The sequence below is a fragment of the Sus scrofa genome, chromosome 1 (genome assembly GCF_000003025.6).
Source record: "Sus scrofa isolate TJ Tabasco breed Duroc chromosome 1, Sscrofa11.1, whole genome shotgun sequence".
Classification (NCBI taxonomy): domain Eukaryota; kingdom Metazoa; phylum Chordata; class Mammalia; order Artiodactyla; family Suidae; genus Sus; species Sus scrofa.
This window is the reverse complement of record NC_010443.5, coordinates 130896275-130916237: the sequence shown is the minus strand read 5'-3', so window position 1 is coordinate 130916237 and position 19963 is coordinate 130896275. Positions and strand designations below refer to the sequence as shown.

The window sequence follows — 19963 nt, the reverse complement described above, 5'->3', positions numbered from 1 at the left end:
GTACCATGACACTCTTCACCTCAGAGATGCTTACAGCCTATTTGGTGAAATGTTGAAATATACTATCTAGGTTAAATAATAAAGCAGTAGTTTATTAAACAGTGGATAGTGTTATCTAGTGGTGTACTGTAGTAGTTAACTCTGAGCTACTTTGCTTGAGGAAGGCTTGATGGAGAAGGTAGACTGGATTGAAGGAAGAGTAATATTTGGAGAGGCTAGCTAAGAGGGATGAGGACCTTCCAGGGAGAGCAGTGCACCGTGGCTACGAAAGCTTCAGGCCCTTTCCCCATGCCTTGCCCCATGCATCTCTTCCATCTGACTGTTCCTGAGTTATCTCCTTTTATAATGAACCAGATCTAGCAAATATTTCTCTGAGTCTGGGAGCCACTCTAGCAAATCAAACCCAAGGAGGGGATCCTTGGAACTTCCAAGGAAAAAATAAAATTATGAGAGACTGAGAAAAGAGTTGAGGGGCTATCCAGATGAGCCTTGAGGAACTGATAATTTGTTCAGAGGGTTCAAGATGAAAAGGGATTAGGTCTGCCATTTAACCAACCCCCCTTTATTCTTGCTTTTTAGGGCCGCCCCTGCAGCATATGGAGGTTCCCAGGCTAGGGGTCGAATCGAAGCTGCAGTGGCCGGCCTACACCACAGCCACAGCAACGTGGGATCTGAGCCAAGTCTGTGACCCACACCACAGTTCACAGAAATGTTGGATCCCCCACCCTCTGAGCAAGGCCAGGGATCGAACCCACCTTCTCATGGATACTAGTTGGATTCGTTTTCCACTGTGCCACAATGGGAACTCCTTTTTTTACTTTTGTCTTTTCAGGGCCACTCCCAAGGCATATGGAGGTTCCCAGGCTAGGGATCCCATCGGAGCTGTAGCTGCAGGCCTACACCACAGCCACAGCAACGCCAGATCCTTAACCCACTGAGTGAGGCCCGGGATGAAACCCACAGCCTTATGGTTCCTAGTCGGATTCGCTTCCGCTGCACCACGACAGGAACTGCTAAGTAGCTAGATTTAAATAAGAAGTACTTACATCCTAACAACTTAGGAATTTGTAAAAAAAATACGCATAAATCTAAAGAAAATATTTGTGTATTTAAATAACTGCAATTATTTGCTAATACGATATTGGGCACTGTATAACTTCTCAAACCTTGGAATCAAATTGGACACTGTTTGACAGTCAAAGGAACACAGTGTGGCATGTCATGTGTCCCTGTGGTTCCTCCCACAGTTTAAAGTATCCTGTGGCCTCCCTGTGAGCTTCCTGGCCAGGGGTGCCTTGGCTCAGTCTGGGAACCATGAATCTAGGCAATAAGAAATCACTGACACTTTTTAAGCAGACAGTCACCATAAGGAATGTTTTAGAAAAATAATCTAGAGAGTTCCTCTTGTTACTCAGTGGAAACAATCCGACTAGTATCCATGAGGATGCCGGTTTGATCCCTGGCCTTGCTCAGTGGGTGGGGGATCCAGCCAAGCCAGGAGCTGTGGTGTAGGTCGCAGAAGCGGCTTGCAGTTGGCGTTGCTGTGGCTTTGGTGTAGGCCGGCAGCTACAGATCTGGTTCAGCCTCTAGCCTGGGAACCTCCATATGCCACACGTGCAGCCGAGACCAGCTCAGCAGGTTGAGGCTGAAGAATGGGTGCTGTGAAACTTAAGGGAAAAAGTTAACATAAAACAAAACACAGAGACATTTATCTTAATTAAAGGTGGGAACCGGGGGATTCAAGGCCTCAGGGACCAAGAGCCCAGCCTCAAGAAACCACACTGCTTTTATTGTGCTCTTGAGGATTACGTCAAGTGAGGAGGGAGTCGCAGGTGCAGGGTGTAGGGTTTTTTTAATTATTTTAAAAGTCACATAGCTGGTTGCTGACTAAGCTTTCATTCCTTTAGGCATTCAACAATCATTAGCATTGAGGAAGCTCGGTGTCAGCTATCTGGGCATAGCATTCTAGAGAATGCACCTTGGTTCTCTTTGCTAATGCATATTCTGCTAATGACTACTCATAAACCCCTTGGGGCCATGAGGCTCATCTTCCTCTTATTCTTTAGAGGACATATCATGCTTGTGCAAACACGTGCCTATCTGCCCAGGTCCAGTGCGCCTAGACCAACGCATCATGTCCTCATTCAGCTGACCCTATGAATAACTTATGCCTTTAGGTCTTTGTTCTTAAGTCATTTACCAGCACTGCCACTTTTTCAAGCAGGAAGATGGGGTAAAGTAAAGCAGAGAAGATGGAGTTTTCAACATAGAAAATGGAAGCAAAGAGGCTAAGTAAATATTGTAAAAACTTGTAACAGGCAAATTCAGAGGGGCAGAAAGAATAAAGGTCACAAGGGACTGGAGGACAGAGGGAAGAGTTTTGTTTGGCATGATGAAGCTTGTTGAAATAGTAGGGATGGTTGCGCAATATTGTGGATATACTTGATGCCACAGAACTGTACACTTAAATATGATTAAGGTGGCAAATCTAAAGTGTACAGGTCTTGGAGTTCCCGTCATGGCACAGTGGTTAATGAATCCGAGTAGGAACCATGAGGTTGCGGGTTTGATCCCTGGCCTTGCTCAGTGGGCTAAGGATCCAGTGTTACTGTGAGCTGTGGTGTAGGTTGCATACACGGCTTGGATCCCGAGTTGCTGTGGCTCTGGAGTAGGCCAGCCGTTATAGCTCCGATTTGACCCCTAGCCTGGGAACCTCCATATGCCTCGGGTTCAGCCCTAGAAAAGGCAAAACGACAAAAAAAATAAAAATAAAAAATAAAGTGTACAGGTCAATAAATTAATGCTCCCTCCAGAGATGAGCACTGTTTGTTTTTTGGTTTGTTTATTTAGGGCCACCCTTGTGGCATATGGAATTTCTAGGGTAGGGGTTAAATGGGAGCTGCAGCTGCTGGCCTATGCCACAGCCACAGCAAGGTGGAATCTGAGCTAAATCTGTGGCCTACACCATGGCTTGCAGCAGTGTCAAATCCTTAACTCACTGAGTGAGGCTAGGGATCACACCCACATTCTCATGGATACTGGTCTGATTCTTAACCCGATGAGCTACAACAGGAACTCCAAATGAGGACTGTTCTGACAGGAAATCACCACCTATTAGGACTGTCTTTTCTTGAACTTCATGTAAATTGATTTGTCTATTTCATCCCTGTAGAATGGAATGGTTTGAATTGCTCAAAATATCCTCTTATCTGCTTTTGAGTCTGTGGGGCCTGAAGGCTGCTCTCTCCTACATTCCTTTTTTTTTTTTTCGTCTTTTTGTCTTTTTAGCGCCGCACCTTTGGCATATGGAGGCTCCCAGGCTAGAGAGTCAAATCAGAGCTACCGCTGCCCACCTATGCCACAGCCACAGCAGCGCAGGATCCAAGCCACATCTGCAACCTACACCACAGCTCACGGCAACACCAGATCAAGGTCAGAGATCAAACCCGAAACCTCATGGTTCCCAGTTGGATTCATTTCTGCTGTGCCAGGACAGGAACTCCCCATGTATCGATTTATATCTGGAATCTAATAGATGGCACAAATGAACCTTTCCACAGAGAAGAAACTCATGGATTTGGGGAACAGACTTGTAGTAGCCAAGGGGGAGAGGGAGGGAGTGGGATGGACTGGGAATCTGGGGTTAATAGATGCACACTATTTGGAGTTCCCATCGTGGCTCAATGGTTGACGAATCTGACTAGGAACCATGAGGTTTCAGGTTCGATCCCTGTCCTTGCTCAGTGGTTAACGGATCCGCTGTTGCCCTGAGGTGTGGTGCAGGTCGCAGACGAGGCTTGGATCCCACGTTGCTGTGGCTCTGGTGTAGGCCGGCGGCTACAGCTCCGATTCGACCCCTAGCCTGGGACCCTCCATATGCACGGGAGCGGCCCAAGAAATGGGGAAAAGGGGAAAAAAAAAGGAAAAAGAAAACTATGCATTTGGAATGGATAAGCAATGAGATCCTCCTGTATAGCACTGGGAACTATATGTAGTTAATTTTGACAGAGCATGATGGAGGATAATGTGAGAAAAAGAACATATATATGTGTGTGTGACTGGGTCACTTTGCTGTACGGTAGAAAATTGACAGGGAGTTCCCATTGTGGTACAGCAGAGACGAATCCGATTGAATCATGAGGTTTCGGTTTGATCTCTGACCTTGTTCAGTGGGTTAAGGATCTGGTATCACCATTAGCCATGGTGTAGGTCACAGACGTGGCTCCGATCCTGCACGTTGCTGTGGCATAGGCCAGCAGCAATTGGACCCCCAGCCTGGGAACCTCCATATGCCTAAAAAGCAAAAAAAAAAAAAAAAAAAAAAAGACAGAAAACTGTAAACCGACTATAATGAGAAAAAAATCATTAAAAAAATGAAACAATAGTACAGTGATAAAGCAGAGTCCCAGTTCCTCCTCAAGGAATATATATATGTAGCTATCTTTGAGGGGTTGTTTGTTTGGAAGTTCTCTGGCTAGGGGTTGAATTGGAGCTGTAGCTGCACCACAGCCACAGCAACGCCAGATCTGAGCCACATCTATGACCTACTCTGCAGCTCATGGCAATGCCGGATCCCTAACCCACCGAGGGAGGCCAGGGATGGAGCCTCATGGATACCAGCCGGGTTCATCACCTGCTGAGCCACAACAGGAACTCCTATCTTTGAGTTCTTTTGCAGGAACTAAGGCCTCTACCCAAGTGGAGGATGGTAACCTCAATCTGAATACCAGATTCCTGGAACATCATCACCCTGTTACCTCACCACCAACTAGTCACAAGAAAGTCTGCACACAGTTAGTGGTAAGGAAGAGTCTGACCCCCTCACAAAAGACTGATTGTGATTATCTCCCCTACTTTATCCCTTTAAAACCTTTCGTGGTCCCTCAGAATCTTCAGAATTGGTTCTTCAACACAAGTCCACCTTCTTACCAGGTTTCTGGTCATCTAAATAAAGCAACTTTTCCTTTCCAACCAACACCTGTCTCCAGCGGGGAGGAGCCCAACCTGAGCTCAGTTTCCTTCTCTTCTTAAAAGTGTGTCCTGACTGCCCTTCTTATGTACAGTAAATAATTTGGAACATAGCAATTCCTTAACAACCACTTTCCCATAAAATTCAAGTCAAAATCAACAAACCTTGTTACATAATAAAGCAAATTTTACTGAGTCATAACCAGAATGCACCCTAGAGCAAGCGCTCTTCTCCCAGATTTGCTTTAACAATGTATAGACCACTCTGGGGCATTGGCGGATTTTTCCATTTGCTGTTCTAGCATTTGCTTTCTCACAGCCTTCTGCAGTTAGGACTGCTATTTTCCACGCAGGGGGGAACACTATAGCCGCCCCTCAAAAAAAAGAAGACACTTTTCCGGCTCATCTACTTAAAAAAGACAAACCAATGATGACGGCCCTCACTTCCCACATCTCCCAGCTAGCACCCTTTCCTTTCAGGGCGTGTTTATGCTGGCGGTCACCGCCGATTGGCTGGTGCCGCTTACAATGATCGAGGGGCCTTCAGCGGGCAACGGAGGGTGATTGGCTTATGGGGACCCACCCCCTCGCCAATTAGTTGGCGTCTGCAAAACCGCGGACTGGTGGAGCGTGTGGGCGTGCCTGGCTCAAGGCTGCTTTACTTCCAGCTCCCCTTACAAGGCAGAGATGGCGGCTTCAGCTTGGCTACTCGGTAGGCGCTTTGCGAGCTGGAGGCCGCGGCCGCAGCTACAGGCGTTCAGTGGCCTGATTACCCAGCAGGCCAGCTCGCTGTTGCCGGTGGATGATGTGATCAATGGTCTCAGTGAGGAGCAGAAGCAGGTAGGGAGCCCGACCGCCTTCCCGGCCCCTTCTCCCTGCTTCGTGGTCGCCTGGGCGCTTTTCTGCGCGGAATTCACTCAGCTGCCGCTTTTGATAAGGGAGCGCCAGCGCTGGGGGGGTAGCGGGCCTTAGCCTTCCCTCTGTGGCGGTAGCAAGGCTGAGCTGTCGGAGTTAGTGGAGAAATTGCGGACAGGAACGCTCCAGGGAGTCTGAGGGGTTTTTTGGTGGAGGGTTGGCAAGGTTATCCGTGTGTGGCAAAAGGGCCTGTAATCTGTCCGAAGTACTCTTACACCTCAACACTGTCTAAGGCTGCAGTCCTCGAGCCTGATTAATCATCACCATAGAATCTTTATGTGAATACCCACCTTGGGGTGGGGGTGAAATACACATTGTAGTCTACTCCTCCTGTCAGAGTACAAAGTGGAACAAAAACTTGAATGATGTCGTTACAAATGGAGCTGAACTGTGGTGTAGGTCGCAGAGGCGGCTCAGATCCCGCTTTGCTGTGGCCATGGTGCAGGCCGGCAGCTACTGGTGCGGCTCTAAAAAGACCAATAAATAAATAAATAAATAAATAAATAAAAATGGAGCTGAACCAGAGCCATTCTTGGGGGAAGGAGACTGGGTTCACTTGGACACTGGTTTGGATTCCTGGAAGAGTGATTCTTCCATGGCTCTAAGCAACTGTCTGAACTTGGCCAGAGGCCAAAGCCTAGTTGCATTTACAGTCAGCAGATAGAGTTTTGAATCACTTCTGGCAGAAAGTGTTCAATCCTAGTTCTCAAGCTTTCCAGCCCAGAAGAATTTATTTTTCGTTCTTTCCTTTTTTTTTTTTTTTTTTTTTGCATTTTAGGGCTGCACCCGAGGCATATGGAAGTTCCCAGGCTAGGGGTCAAATTGGAGAATTGGAGCTGTAGCCACTGGCCTACACCACAGCCACAGCAAAGTAGGATCTGACCTGCGTCTGTGACCAACACCACAGCTCAGAGCAACGCCCAGATTCCCGATCCACTGATCGAGGCCAGGAATTGAATCTGCATCCTCATGGATCCTAGGATCCTAGTTGGATTGTTTCTGCTGTGCCATGATGGGAACTCCCAGCCCAGAAGAGTTTCTAATTTCTCTTGAGTAATAATCCCTTTTAGCCAAAGGCTTTGGTGTGTCTAAAAGTGCCTGAAAGTGCAGAGAACTGAAGGGAGTGTGACTGGAGAGCAGTGAGTTGGGGATGAGAAAGGTACTTGGGGAGGCTGGAAAGGCCTGCAGGGAGTCACCTCACAGGGCCTTCTAGTCCTGAGTAAAGAGTTGGGGTTGTTTTGGTTTCTGGTTTTTCGTTTTTACCATTTTTAAAATTGAAGTGTAGTTAATTTACAATGTTGTTAGTTTCAGGTATACACAAAGTGACTCAGTTATGCATACATATATATAATGAGTTTTTCCTTTAAGTACAGTGGAAAGCCATGCAATGATTTATGTAGGGGAGTGACATTTAAAAAAAGAATCTTCAGGGAGTTCCCCTTGTGGGTTAAGAACCCAAGTAGTTAGTATCCATGAGGATGTGGGTTTGATCCCTGGCCTCACTCAGTAGATTAAGAATCTCATGTTGCCTCAAGCTGCAGTGTAGGTTGCAGATGCAGGTCAGATCTGGCATTGCTGTGGCTGTGGTTTAGGCAGGGAGCTACAGCTCCAATTCAACCCCTAGCCTGGAAACTTCCATAGGCCACAGGTGCAGCCCTAAGAAAGGAAAATTAAAAGAAAGATAATCTTAAAAAAAAAAAAAATCTTTCAGCAGTTCCCGTTGTGGCTCAGTGGAGACAAATCTGACTAGCACCCATGAGGATGCAGGTTCAGTCCCTGGCCTCGCTCAGTTAAGGATCCAGCATTGCCATGAGCTGTTGCGTAGGCACAGATGTGGCTTGGATCCCACATTGCTGTGGCTGTGGTGTAGGCCAGCAGCTGCAGGTCAAATTCGACCCCTAGCCTGGGAACCTCCATATCCTGGCAGGTGCAGCCCCAAAAAGACAAAAAAAAAAGCTCTTCAGAAAGAGAGGTGAAGATCATCTCTGAGGAAGCATAAACTGGTAGGGCCTCTAAGTGTTGTTTCGATGCTGTTTGGTGAGGTTACCTGTGGCCCGTTTCCCTGAAGGGGCCCTCAGTAGTGGTGATGCTGTCCTCAGGGGCAGTATTATACTATATTTCAGCTGCATCTGCCCACTTGTCTCCCTCTAGCTTCGTCAGACCATGACTAAGTTCCTTCAGGAGCACCTAGCCCCCCAGGCCCAGGAGATCGACCAAAGCAACGAGTTCAAGAACCTGCGAGTGAGTCGTGAGGCCCACACTAAGGGGGACAGAGCGGGCAGTGTGGGAGCTGCATTGCTGCCTGGCAGGGCTCACCAGTCTTCTGATGAATGAAAGCTCTCTAAGAATGCAGCCCCTTTCTGTGAAGTGTTTGGGTCTCATTATTTCAGATGTGCCAGGCACCTGTGACTGGCTGCCTTCTCCCAACCCACTGCACTCTGTTCTGTTGGCAGGAGTTTTGGAAGCAGCTAGGGAACCTGGGGGTCTTGGGCATCACAGCCCCTGGTGAGTATGTTTTCTTTCCCTTCAGAGAACTTTTCTTTTTTATTATTATTATTATTATTTTTTTTTTTTTTGGTCTTTTTGCTATTTCTTTGGGCCGCTTCCGCGGCATATGGAGGTTCCAAGGCTAGGGGTCTAATCGGAGCTGTAGCCACCGGCCTACGCCAGAGCCACAGCAATGCAGGATCCGAGCCACGTCTGTGACCTACACCACAGCTCACGGCAACGCTGGATCGTTAACCCACTGAGCAAGGGCAGGGACCGAACCTGCAACCTCATGGTTCCTAGTCGGATTCATTAACCACTGCGCCACGACGGGAACTCCTTTTTTTTTATTATTATTATTTTTTTTTTTTTTTTTTCAGAGAACTTTTCTTGAATGCCCTTTAACACCATTGCCAAAAGAAGTAGGAAAGGAGGGGAAAGATGATACTCAAAGGATCCGAGAGCCTTCTCCCTCCTGACCTGATTAAGTGCCCATTTCAATCACTGCTGGCCAGACAAGAATAAACTCTTCTCTTTCTTTCTTTCTTTTTTTTTTTTTTTTTTGCTTTTTAGGGTTGCACCTGCGGCATATGGAGGTTCCCAGGCTAGGGGTCCAATTGGAGCTGCAGCTGCTGGCCTACATCACAGCCACAGCAACGAGGGATTCAAGCCACGTCTTCGACCTACACCACAGCTCATGGCAACACCAGATCCCCAACACACTGAGCAAGGCCAGGGATCGAACCTGCATCCTCATTGTTACTAGTTGGGTTCATTATGCTGAGCCACAACAGGAGCTCCTCTTTTTCTTTAGGCAGTGATGGCGCTAAGGAAAAAGTCAGCGTGGTTCACTTGCTTCACCCCAACTCTTGAACTCTTCATGCTTAATGAGTTCCCCCAGGTGTTTGGGGAATTTCGAAAACTCCAGATCAAGCAGTAGTCTTAGCATTTCAGTCTTGCTGCCTCCCCTAATCCCTAAGCTTTGGCCTACTAGTAGCATTTAGGCAGGACCCCTCAGGGCAGCACTCAGCCCCTTTAGGGACTGCCTGTGTCCTCTGCCCATAGCTTGGCCCTAGAGCTCATTTGGAAGCAGATGAGGGTGGGGTGGGCATGAAGGATGCCTGTCCAAGCCTCCACATGAGGTAACTATCCCTGCGCCTGTATAGAATCCTTTGTGGGTTTTAGTATTTGCTTCCAGGAGGAGAAGACAGGGAACCGATGGACCCTGCTCAGGTATTGGCCTCTAAAGGAGAGGCCATGCCTGGCTTGCCATGCCTAATAAAGAGATGATGAGCCTGTGGTCTTACTGGCCAAAGCCTGGGTGGCCCACCACGCCTTGGCCTGTGTTTGCTGGGCATTAGCATAGAGGTAGACCATGATATACCTCTCCTTACCTCCTCTCTTAACCACTCGGAGATAGTTCTTGGGATTTAAGCTGATTATAGAATGTTGCATCATGGGTAATGATGAAAGCACTTATAAATTAATTTAGACTATCTTAACATACAATAGTAGGGGGAAGGCTTCTGGAAACTTTTGAGTTAAGACTCTCTCAGAGTTTCTGTTGTGACTTAGTGGAAACAAACCCGACTAGAACCCATGAGGGTGCAGGTTCGATCCCTGGCCCTAGGCTAGGGATCTGGTATTGCCGTGAGCTGTGGTGTAGGTCATACATGCAGCTTGGATCTGGTTTGGCTGTGGCGCAGGCCAGCAGCTACATCTACGATTTAACCCCTAGCCTGGGAGCTTCCATGTGCTGTACCTGCAGCACTAAAAAAGAAACGACTCTCCCTGTGTCTCTTGGGGGTTTATGAGCCCCCATAGAGAATAGGCTTCTGAATCAGATGCTCAATAATGGAAAGAGGCAGTTAGGAATCAGAGGAAAACACTTACCAGAGGGAATTCTGAAAAGAAAGCCAGATATGAGTTCTGATTTCCACATGGTGTCCTGGTAGCTATTTCTAAAGTCACTTGCCTATGGGCTTTCCTTCTTGGAGTTGTGGTGGTTGAGCTAACTTTCCCTAGAGCCTAGGCAAGCCAGAGTGAACACGAATCAAAGGGAAGGGAGGCTGTGACCAGATAACCCAGCTTCTTTGATTTTGGATCTGTTGCAAAGGAAAAAAAACACATTTCTTATTAGGAGTTCTGAAATCCCCTCCCAGCATCTCTTCTGCTTTCTGCTGCACTGCTCACCAGACTTTCTTTTCTTTTTCTTTTTTTTTGGCATGCACGGCATATGGAGCCCCCAGGCCAAGGATCAGATCGGAGCCACTGTCATGACCTAAGGTGCACCTGCAGCAACACTGGATCCTTAATCCACTCTCTGGGCTAGGGATCAAACCTGCATCTTAGTGCTCCCAAGACACTGCTGATGCCATTGTGCCACAGCAGAAACTCCCAGACTTTCTTTCACCAGATTTTGTCCCATTACCGGCCCTTCTTTTTTTCTTTTTCCTCTTTTTTTTTTTTTTTTTTTTTTTTTGGTTTTTTAAGGCCACAGAATATGGAGGTTCCCAGGCTGGGGGGGGGGTGGTCACATTGGAGTTATAGCTGCTGGCCTACAGCAATGCCAGATCTGAGCCACATCTGCATTCTACACAACAGCTCATGACAATGCCGGATCCTTAACCCATTGAGCAGGGCCAGGGATTGAACCTGCAACTTCATGGTTCCTAGTCAGATTCGTTTCCGCTGCGCCACGACAGGAACTCTGGCCCTGCTTCTTTAGTCCCAAACCTACACTATGAAACACCCTCCTCAGGTCTTCTGCACACACATTTTCTGCCTTGTATCTTTTCTTAGTGCTTTGACCTTCCCTCCTTGTGTTTCTCTGATAAACCCTAGGTCTTCTTCCTTCATTTCTTCCCCAGGGTTGGTACCTCTATAGCCTTCTGAATAGTGGGTGCTCTGGTCCTCTTCATTAAGAGCAAGGGAACTCTGCAGAGTTCCCGCTGTGGTGTAGTAGGTTAAGAATTGGGTTGCTGTGGAGGTGCAGGTTCGATCCCCCAGCCTGGCACAGTGGGTTAAAAGATGTAATGCAAGTGGAAGCTGTGGCTCAGATTCAGTCCCTGGCCTGGAACTTCCATATGCTGTGGGTATGCCCATTAGGAAAAAAAAAAAAAGAGAGAGAGAGAGATCTTTGTGAGATAAAGCAGGAGCTGCAATGACTGTTTTCTGAACCACACCTCAGCTGACCAGGGGCAGCAGGCAAAATCAGTTCTGTGAGCTTATAAGCAGGATCCACTGCATGAGCCTATTGATCTTGCTGGAGGGAACTTGGAATAGGTACTGCAAGGATGTTTCTGTACCATAAATAAAAGTGAGATTCCTGGAGTTCCCATCGTGGCGCAGTGGTTAACGAATCCGACTAGGAACCATGAGGTTGCGGGTTCGATCTCTGCCTTTGCTCAGTGGGTTAACGATCCGGCGTTGCCGTGAGCTGTGGTATAGGTCACAGACGCCGCTCGGATCCTGCGTTGCTGTGGCTCTGGCGTAGGCTGGCAGCTACAGGTCCGATTCGACCCCTAGCCTGGAAACCTCCCTATGCCGAGGGAGCGGCCCAAGAAATGGCAAAAAGACAAAAAATAAATAAATAAATAAAATTTTAAAAAAAAGTGAGATCCCTATCAGTGTCCTCACCCCAGGCTGTCCTTCCCACTCCCCTGCCCCACCCCCACCCCCAGTTCAGTACGGCGGCACTGGCCTGGGCTACCTGGAGCACGTGGTGGTGATGGAGGAGATATCCCGAGCCTCTGGAGCAGTGGGCCTCAGTTACGGTGCCCACTCCAACCTCTGCCTCAACCAAATTGTGCGGAATGGAAACGAGGCCCAGAAGGAGAAGTACCTCCCCAAGGTGAGGAACCGGGAATGAAGGAACATACTGATATCATGGTGCAGCCACCAGCCATGAAGCTCCTCCCACTGGGAGGGCAGGCCAGACTTGTTCTCTGTAGCATGTTGCCCTGAACCTGATAGGGCTAGGAAAGGGGTCAGGGATCTGCTTTAAAATGCTTCAGTAAACCAACTATAATGGAAAGAGTAAAAATTATTAAAATAAATAAATAAATTACAAAAAAAAAAAAAAAGCGTTGGGAGTATCTGTTGTGGTGCAGCAGAAACGACTCCAACTAGTATCCATGAGGGTGTGGGTTTGATCCCTGGTCTTGCTCAGTAGGTCAGGAATATGGCATTGCCGTGAGCTGTGGTGTGGGTCGCAGACATGGTTCGGGTCCCCCGTGGCTGTGGCTGTAGCTGTGGTGTAGGCCAGCAGCTATAGCTCTGATTTGACCTCTAGCCTGGGAACTTCCATATGCTGTGGGTGTGGCCCTAAAAAGACAAAAAAAAAAAATGCTTCAGTCAAAAACAACAAAGGCCTCAGAGTTCCCTCTGTGGCTGAGTGGGTTACAAACACAACTAGTATCCATGAGGATGCAGGTTTGATCCCTGGCCTCGCTTGGTGGGTTAAGGATCCTGTGTTGCTATGGCTGTGGCATAGGCTGGCAGCTGCAGCTCCAAATCAACCCCCAGCCTGGGAATTTCCATGTGCCTCAGGTGTAGCCCTAAAAACGAAAACAACAAGAACAACAAAAAACAAGGTTCTACTGTATATATAGCACAGGCTCTGTATCCAATCTCCTGGGATAACCCATGATGGAAAAGAATAATAAAGAATGTATGTATATGTAAAACTGAGTTGCTTTGCTGTACAGCAGAAATTGGCCCAACACTGTAAATCAACTATACTTGAATTTTAAAAAATTATTTCTAAATCTAAAAAAAAAAGAGAAAAAAAAGTCAGTCAAGAAAATTAAAAGTATAAGTTCCCAAGTGGTTTCGCCAGGGTAAGAATCCAATGTTGTCACAGCTGTGGTGTGGGTTCGATCCCTGGCCTGGGAACTTCTACATGCTGTGGGCACAGCCAAAGAAAAAAAAAAAATTAAAAATAGGGCCAGAACACCTGAGCCCCTGGACAACATTTGCAGAGCATTTTAAGAAACGGAAGCCTAGGACTAGCATCCCTTGCAGAGGGAGTGGGAAAAGGAGAGATAGCTTCAGCCTTGTGAATATGGGGTTTCTCTTCTAGGACTTGATCTTTACCCTGGTCTGAGAAGTTCGAAGGGGTGTCATGTGACCAGGCAGTATCTGTGAGCCACCATAGGGTACTTCTGAAGCCATAACGAGGTCCTTTGGGGTTTTCCTTGCAGCTGATCAGTGGTGAATACATCGGAGCCCTGGCCATGAGTGAGACGAATGCTGGCTCCGATGTTGTCTCCATGAAGCTGAAAGCAGACAAAAAGGGTGAGGCGCCTCTCGACCTATGAGCTGCAATGGGCAGTGGGACATACGTTGCAGGTGAGGGAGTAGTGATGGGGATTGGTCTCTCCTGGGTTTCCAGAAGCCTTTCTCAGCTGTACAGCTTCTTGCTCAACAGAAAATCTATGGACTGACTGGCTAAGACAAAGCCCACACAGCTTGTTCAAGTAGCCAATTTCCTGTTCTTAGGAGATTACTATGTCCTGAATGGCAACAAATTCTGGATCACCAATGGCCCTGATGCTGATGTCCTTGTTGTCTATGCCAAGACAGATCTGGCTGCTGTGCCACCTTCTCGGGGCATCACAGCCTTCATTGTGGAGAAGGTGAGTGTATGGCAGGGCGAGAGGCCTTGGTCTCTGGAAAGTAGTCCCAGAGGTGATCTCTTCCGAGATCAGTGTTGTTTCCTCTGCCAAGACTTCCTCTGGGGGCGGGGCTGAGATAGGAGAGGGAACTGAAAGGCGGGTGGCCAGAAAGTGGAGTTGGGGAGGATTGGTCAAGTCTGAGGATAGTGGAGCCGTCCATGGGGCAAGGCTGTGCGGTTGGTTCAGGAAGGTAAGAACTGAAAGGAGGCCACCGGCTTTGACAATCAGGGTGTCACTGGTGGACTTGGAGAGAGAGCAACCATGGGAGCTCGAGGTGTGAGTGAGCATGCAGGTGGAGCCTGGGGCCTGCACCTTCTAAGTCTTGTTAGTAAAAGCACAGGGAGACAGAGCAGGAGTTAGAATGAAAAGTGGAGAGTTTGAGTTTGTTTTAAAGAATGGGAGCATTCTGGGAGTTCCCTTCGTCGTGCAACAGAAACAAATCTGACTAGAATCCATGAGGATGTGGGTTCGATCCCTGGCCTCACTCAGTGGGTTAAGGATCCAGCGTTGCTGTGGCTGTGGCGTAGGCTGGCAGCTACAGCTCTGATTCGACCCCTAGCCTGGGAACCTCCATGTACCACAGGTGTGGCTCCAAAAAGACCAAAAAAAGGATGGGAGAGTTCCCTGGTGGTGCAGTGGGTTAAAGAGCTGGTGTTATCACTGCTCTGGCACCAGTTGGATCCTGGGCCCAGGACAGGTGGTGGTAGAAGAACCTCCTGCCTGGTGGCCACTGGAGTCAGAGACAAGGAGAGTTGGTAGAGAGTTTCATGCATGAGTGTTGTAAAGGGGTGCAGTACCCTCTGTAGGGAACAGGGAGAGAGAGGGAGTAGCTGACTGGGACTGGAGGGCAAGAAAAGTGAGTAGCCCAAAGCCTGTGGCTGAGAGGAGAGTGCTCCAAGTTGAGTCATCTTCCTGGAGGAGGAGGAAGCAGCAGCTGGCAGTGCACTTCATCTGATCAGTTCAGGCCAAAATGCTGCAGGTGGTTGACTTAATCCCTGTTGGGACTTCATGAGGTGGCAGATGAACAAGGAGGCAAAGGATCAAGTGGGCTGGCGAGAGTGTCTTGGAAGTGATTTCCCTTGAGGAAAGAAAACAGAGCCAGGAGGGGTCAGGACAGCCTCAGGCATCTGGTGTTTCATTGGGCAAGAACTGCTCCATGGGAACTGGGGAGAATGCTGCCAGTAGCAGGGGGAATGGGGGGCGGGTAGGGTTTAGGCCAGCGACTCCAGGAGTGGAACATGGAGGTAGGACGCTGGTGTACCAGGTGAGTAGATGCACTTGATGGAAAGGTGGGTACTTCTCGAGGTCTTCCCTTTCCCTGGCCCCCTTGGTGCTTTGTAATCTGGGCCACCTTTTGTTCCCATCAAGGGTATGCCAGGCTTCAGCACCTCCAAGAAGCTGGACAAGCTGGGGATGAGAGGCTCTAATACCTGTGAGCTGATCTTTGAAGACTGCAAGGTTCCTGGTGAGTTTCCGAGAATGGGGGAGGCCCTGTCCCGACCCCATCACAAACTGTGAAGGTCCATCTATGGGTTGGAAAGCCTCACCTCCCGTTGCTAGCTCACCAATGACATGTAGCCAGACAGCAGGCCTGCCACTGTGCCCTTGTCCTCTGGCTCTTAAGTATGGGGCTCAGGCTGGACAGCTGTCCTACGGCCAGAGCCCCTGCAGCTGGAGGCCTGACCATGGCTGCAGGGGAGCATGGTGTGTTTCCTATGTGGAAAACACCATGCCTGGAGCTGGTATTCCAGAAGAAAGATCTGCCCTCACCCACTCACGTCCTTCAGATTTCCTTGCATGTACCTTTGCCTGTACAGCCTGTGTGAGGGATTCATTAATGATGCTAAAAAAAAAAAAAAAAAAAAAAAAAATCTAAATAAACTGATGGAAGCTGGACTCGGTAAGGGAAGGCTGTTCAGTTTATTAGCATTTTCTCCCCTGAAGTATAAAGGTGCCTCATCACAAGAGGCCAGCACCATTGTCATGTGCTAACGAGACCAAAGGCACAGATCTGATCACCAGTTAGGTTGGCTCTGTGCCTCAGTCATAAACCATCCCTCTCTCCCACAATCTGCCACCTGAAAGAAGTGTACTTTGGTTATAAGGACCATCTAGGGAGGGATGATGGGTGCAGAGCCTTCATTGTGGGCAAGAAGAAGTCTATTAGCATTAAAGGCAGGTCAGTGGTGTCTACTGTTTGCACTCAGCTTCCTGCTCACACTTCCCCAGGCCACCCAGTGTCCTGGCTTCCAGGGTGTGTGTGTGGAGATGCTCGGCAGTTTCTGTCAGTAGTGCCAAATGGTCCTTCTCCTGGACAGACTTCCACGAACCACCCTGGGGCAGGGGGAGGGTAATATTGACCAGAGCAGACTCAACCTGGGGACAGAATAATTCTCTGGTTCCTTTATGGGCACAGGTGTGAAAACAGAAGTAAGGAGGGGCTGGATGACTTCTAGACCAAACTAGCTTTGATTCTTTCCTACCCAAGGCAGCTCGAGAAGGGGAAGATTTAAGGATTGATCCTTTGTGGTCTGGTCTTGTGGATGGGTGGGGAGAGGGGGGCTGTCCCCTCTAGCAAGCTCCACTTCTGACTAGAAATGGTAAACTCCATCCTTTTCCTCACCTGGAACCTTTGTTGAAGGTCAGGTAACACATTTTAGTGTCTTGGGAGAGAGCCACATTACCAAACCCAGCAGCTTTTATAAAGGCAGTGTGGCTGTGGACAGCCCTCTCCCGCCTGACCAGCACTTTCCCGGCAGCTGTCAACATCCTGGGCCAACTAAGTAAGGGCGTCTACGTGCTGATGAGTGGGCTGGACCTGGAGCGGCTGGTGCTGGCTGGTGGGCCCCTCGGGTGAGTGTGAGGCTCAGGAGGGAGCTGGGCTCTTGCAGCCTCCTCGGGCAGGTGGTACCCCTGCAGTCTTCCCCTTGGCGGCCACCACCTGGCTGCTGCACATTCTCTCTTGGAGACAAAAAAGAACCTTCTCTCTCATGTTTATTTTCTTCGCACTGAAGACAAGTATCATTAGGTGATAGACAAAAGGCCTGAGGTGTTATTCTGCCTGCTTAGTTAGATGTGAAGCAGGATGCCTGGGCTCTAACCATCTACACAGTCCCACCATTCTACCTGGTCTCAGGGAAGGGCTACAAGGACTGGGTAGTGTGGTGACAGGGCAGGATGACAAGAGTCCTTACGCTCCCTTTCTCCTTCCTGGGATGCCAGTGCCTTGTCTTACTGAGCTGCCCCTAAGGCCTTTCCACACTAGCCTTTTGCACCTCCAGCCAGAAGTGGGGTGACAGGCCTCTCGGCCAGTGTTTCGCTCCTTCTTACAGGCTCATGCAGGCTGTCCTTGACCACACCATTCCCTACCTGCACATGAGGGAAGCCTTTGGCCAGAAGATCGGCCACTTCCAGGTGAGTGGAGCATTTCTGTTGAAATGTACTCCTTCGTTCAGTTCATGTTTTAACAAATGAGCACAGGGGGCACGTGCTGTGGGCATTTACTAGCCCTCCCCAGCAAAAATGAGTTTGGGAGTTCGTGTTGTGACTTAGTGGAAATGAACCTGACTAGTATTCATAAGGATGTGGGTTCAATCCCTGGCCTTGCTCAGTGGGTTAAGGATCTGGTGTTGCCCTGAGCTGTGGTGTAGGTCACAGACATGGCTTGGATCTGGTGTGGCTGTGGCATAGGCTGGAAACTGCAGCTCCAGTTCGACCCCTAGCCTGGGAACTTCCATATGCCACACGTGCGGCCCTAAAGAGCAAAAAACAAAACAGTTTGCATGTTTAGGGCGCAGGTTTCCTCAGTGAGCTACTTGGCTTTGGAAGCTGTCGAGAGGTTCCTCTCCCTTCCTGTTCCAGATGAAGGAACAGGGCGCTGTAGGGTTGGAGGGGAAGGCGGGCAGGTTGTGGGGAGGGAGTGACCTTTCAAGTCATGCTTTCTGTGCTGAGGACAGTCACGAGGGTCAGCGGGTGGGGGGCCAGTTCAGGGCACGGTGTTCACAGTGCAGCGGCTGCTCTCTGGTCTTGACTCCAGGTCATCTCTGTCATGCTAGGCAAGTCCCATTTCTCTGTGCCCTGGGTCCCCATTCCAGGCTGTCGGGTTGCCACTGCAGACCTGCTTTTGGTAACTAAGGGAATGATTTTTTTTTTTTTTTTTTTGCTTTTTAGGGCCACACCTGCAGCATATGGAGGCTCCCAGGCTAGGGGCTGAATCCAAGCTAGAGGTGCCGGCCTACACCACAGCCACAGCAATGCGGGATCCGAGCCTTGTCTGTGACCTACACCTCAGCTTGTGGCAATGCTGGATCCTCAACCCACTGAGTGAGGCCAGCGATGGAACCCATATCCTCATGGATACTAGTCAGGATTGTTACTGCTGAGCCACAGCAGGAACTCCTCCAGCACACTGAACTGTGACCTCCCTTTGTGCGCAGTTGATGCAGGGAAAGATGGCAGACATGTACACCCGCCTCATGGCCTGTCGGCAGTATGTCTACAATGTCGCCAAGGCCTGTGATGAGGGCCACTGTACCCCCAAGGTAAGGACCGGACCCAGAGAAGGGTACATGGGGCAGAGGTGGTGGCTGGGCCACCTCCACATCGCCCGGGCAGCCCACCTGACCTGGCACCTCCTCTGCAGGACTGTGCTGGCGTGGTTCTTTACAGTGCCGAGTGTGCCACAAAGGTAGCCCTGGACGGCATCCAGTGTTTGGGTGAGTGGCCTCCACCTCTCACTCTGCTTCACCTGGGCTGCACCTTGAGGCTCCTTATGCCCCAGGTACTGGGTGGACATGGAAACGTAAATGGGAAAACTACCAGAGGCCACAACTTGCTACTACCTTCAGCAGTGCCCCAACCCGACCCCACCCTCCTCACCTAGTCCTGTGGATGCCAGGAAATGGGGAAGTCAGCTGCCTCCCAGGTGGAACAGCCTGTTCTCAATGGCACACAGGGGTTAAGAGCACAGGCTTGAGCAGTTCTCACCGTGGTGCAGTGGGTTAATGATGTCTTATCTCTGTGATAGCACCAGTTTGATCCCTAGCCTGGCACAGTTAGTTAAGGATCCAGAATTGCCACAGCTGTGGCATAGGTTGCAGATGTGTCTTGGATTCGATCCCTGGCCTGGGAATTTCCATATGTCATAGGTATGTCTGAAAAAGAAAAACAAAAAAACCCCAAAAAACTGCAAGCTTGAGCCAGATGGGCTAGGTTTGAATCCCAGCTCTACCACTGTTGGACTTTGTGACTTGTACAAATTACTCCCCCTCTGGGCCTGGCACCCAGTAAGTGCTGTGCAGTAGGTTCTTGTCCCCCATCTCCCTATCTGCCAGGGGTTCTCCCCCACCTTTGCCTGGCCTCCTCAGCGCTTTGAGTGGCCTTCCAGCCTCCTGTCCACCCTCCCCACCACTTGATATTCCCCACACCCTCCCTCTCACCCTCTTTTTCTGCTTTTCTTCAATCAGTCTTTCCTCCTAACCCATGTCTATGAACTGGGTCTCCTTGCTGTGCTCACTGCCCATTATTTTTCCCGTTGTCCTCTCTTCTCTGTCCAAACCACGGCTGCAGGTGGCAATGGCTACATCAACGACTTTCCCATGGGCCGATTTCTGCGAGATGCCAAGCTGTATGAGATTGGGGCTGGCACCAGTGAGGTGAGGCGGCTGATCATCGGGAGAGCCTTCAACACAGACTTCCACTAACCCCAAGATCCTTTGCTTCCTTCCCCGGCACCTCAAGGCCTTTCTCTGGAAGGAGAGATGGGGCAGCTCCTGCCAACCCAGGAAAAACATGCAGTGGCTTCAAATGGACTTCTCAGGAAGCACGCTGGCTTTTCTGGGGCTCCTTGGATGGCTATGTGCCCTTGCCCTCTCTGAGCCTGATGCCCTCACCTCCCAGGGCAGGTACCTTTATCT

The 19963-nt window shown here is 49.4% G+C and overlaps 1 protein-coding gene across 1 annotated transcript; it reads left to right on the top strand.

Moving 5' to 3' along the window:
• IVD (isovaleryl-CoA dehydrogenase) lies at positions 5656 to 19750 on the top strand. Its single transcript, NM_001167635.1, is given in 12 exon segments — positions 5656 to 5808; positions 8035 to 8124; positions 8337 to 8388; positions 12054 to 12223; positions 13575 to 13668; positions 13873 to 14009; positions 15417 to 15513; positions 16808 to 16901; positions 17381 to 17462; positions 18485 to 18589; positions 18691 to 18763; positions 19617 to 19750. Coding segments are annotated over 12 exon segments (1281 nt in total).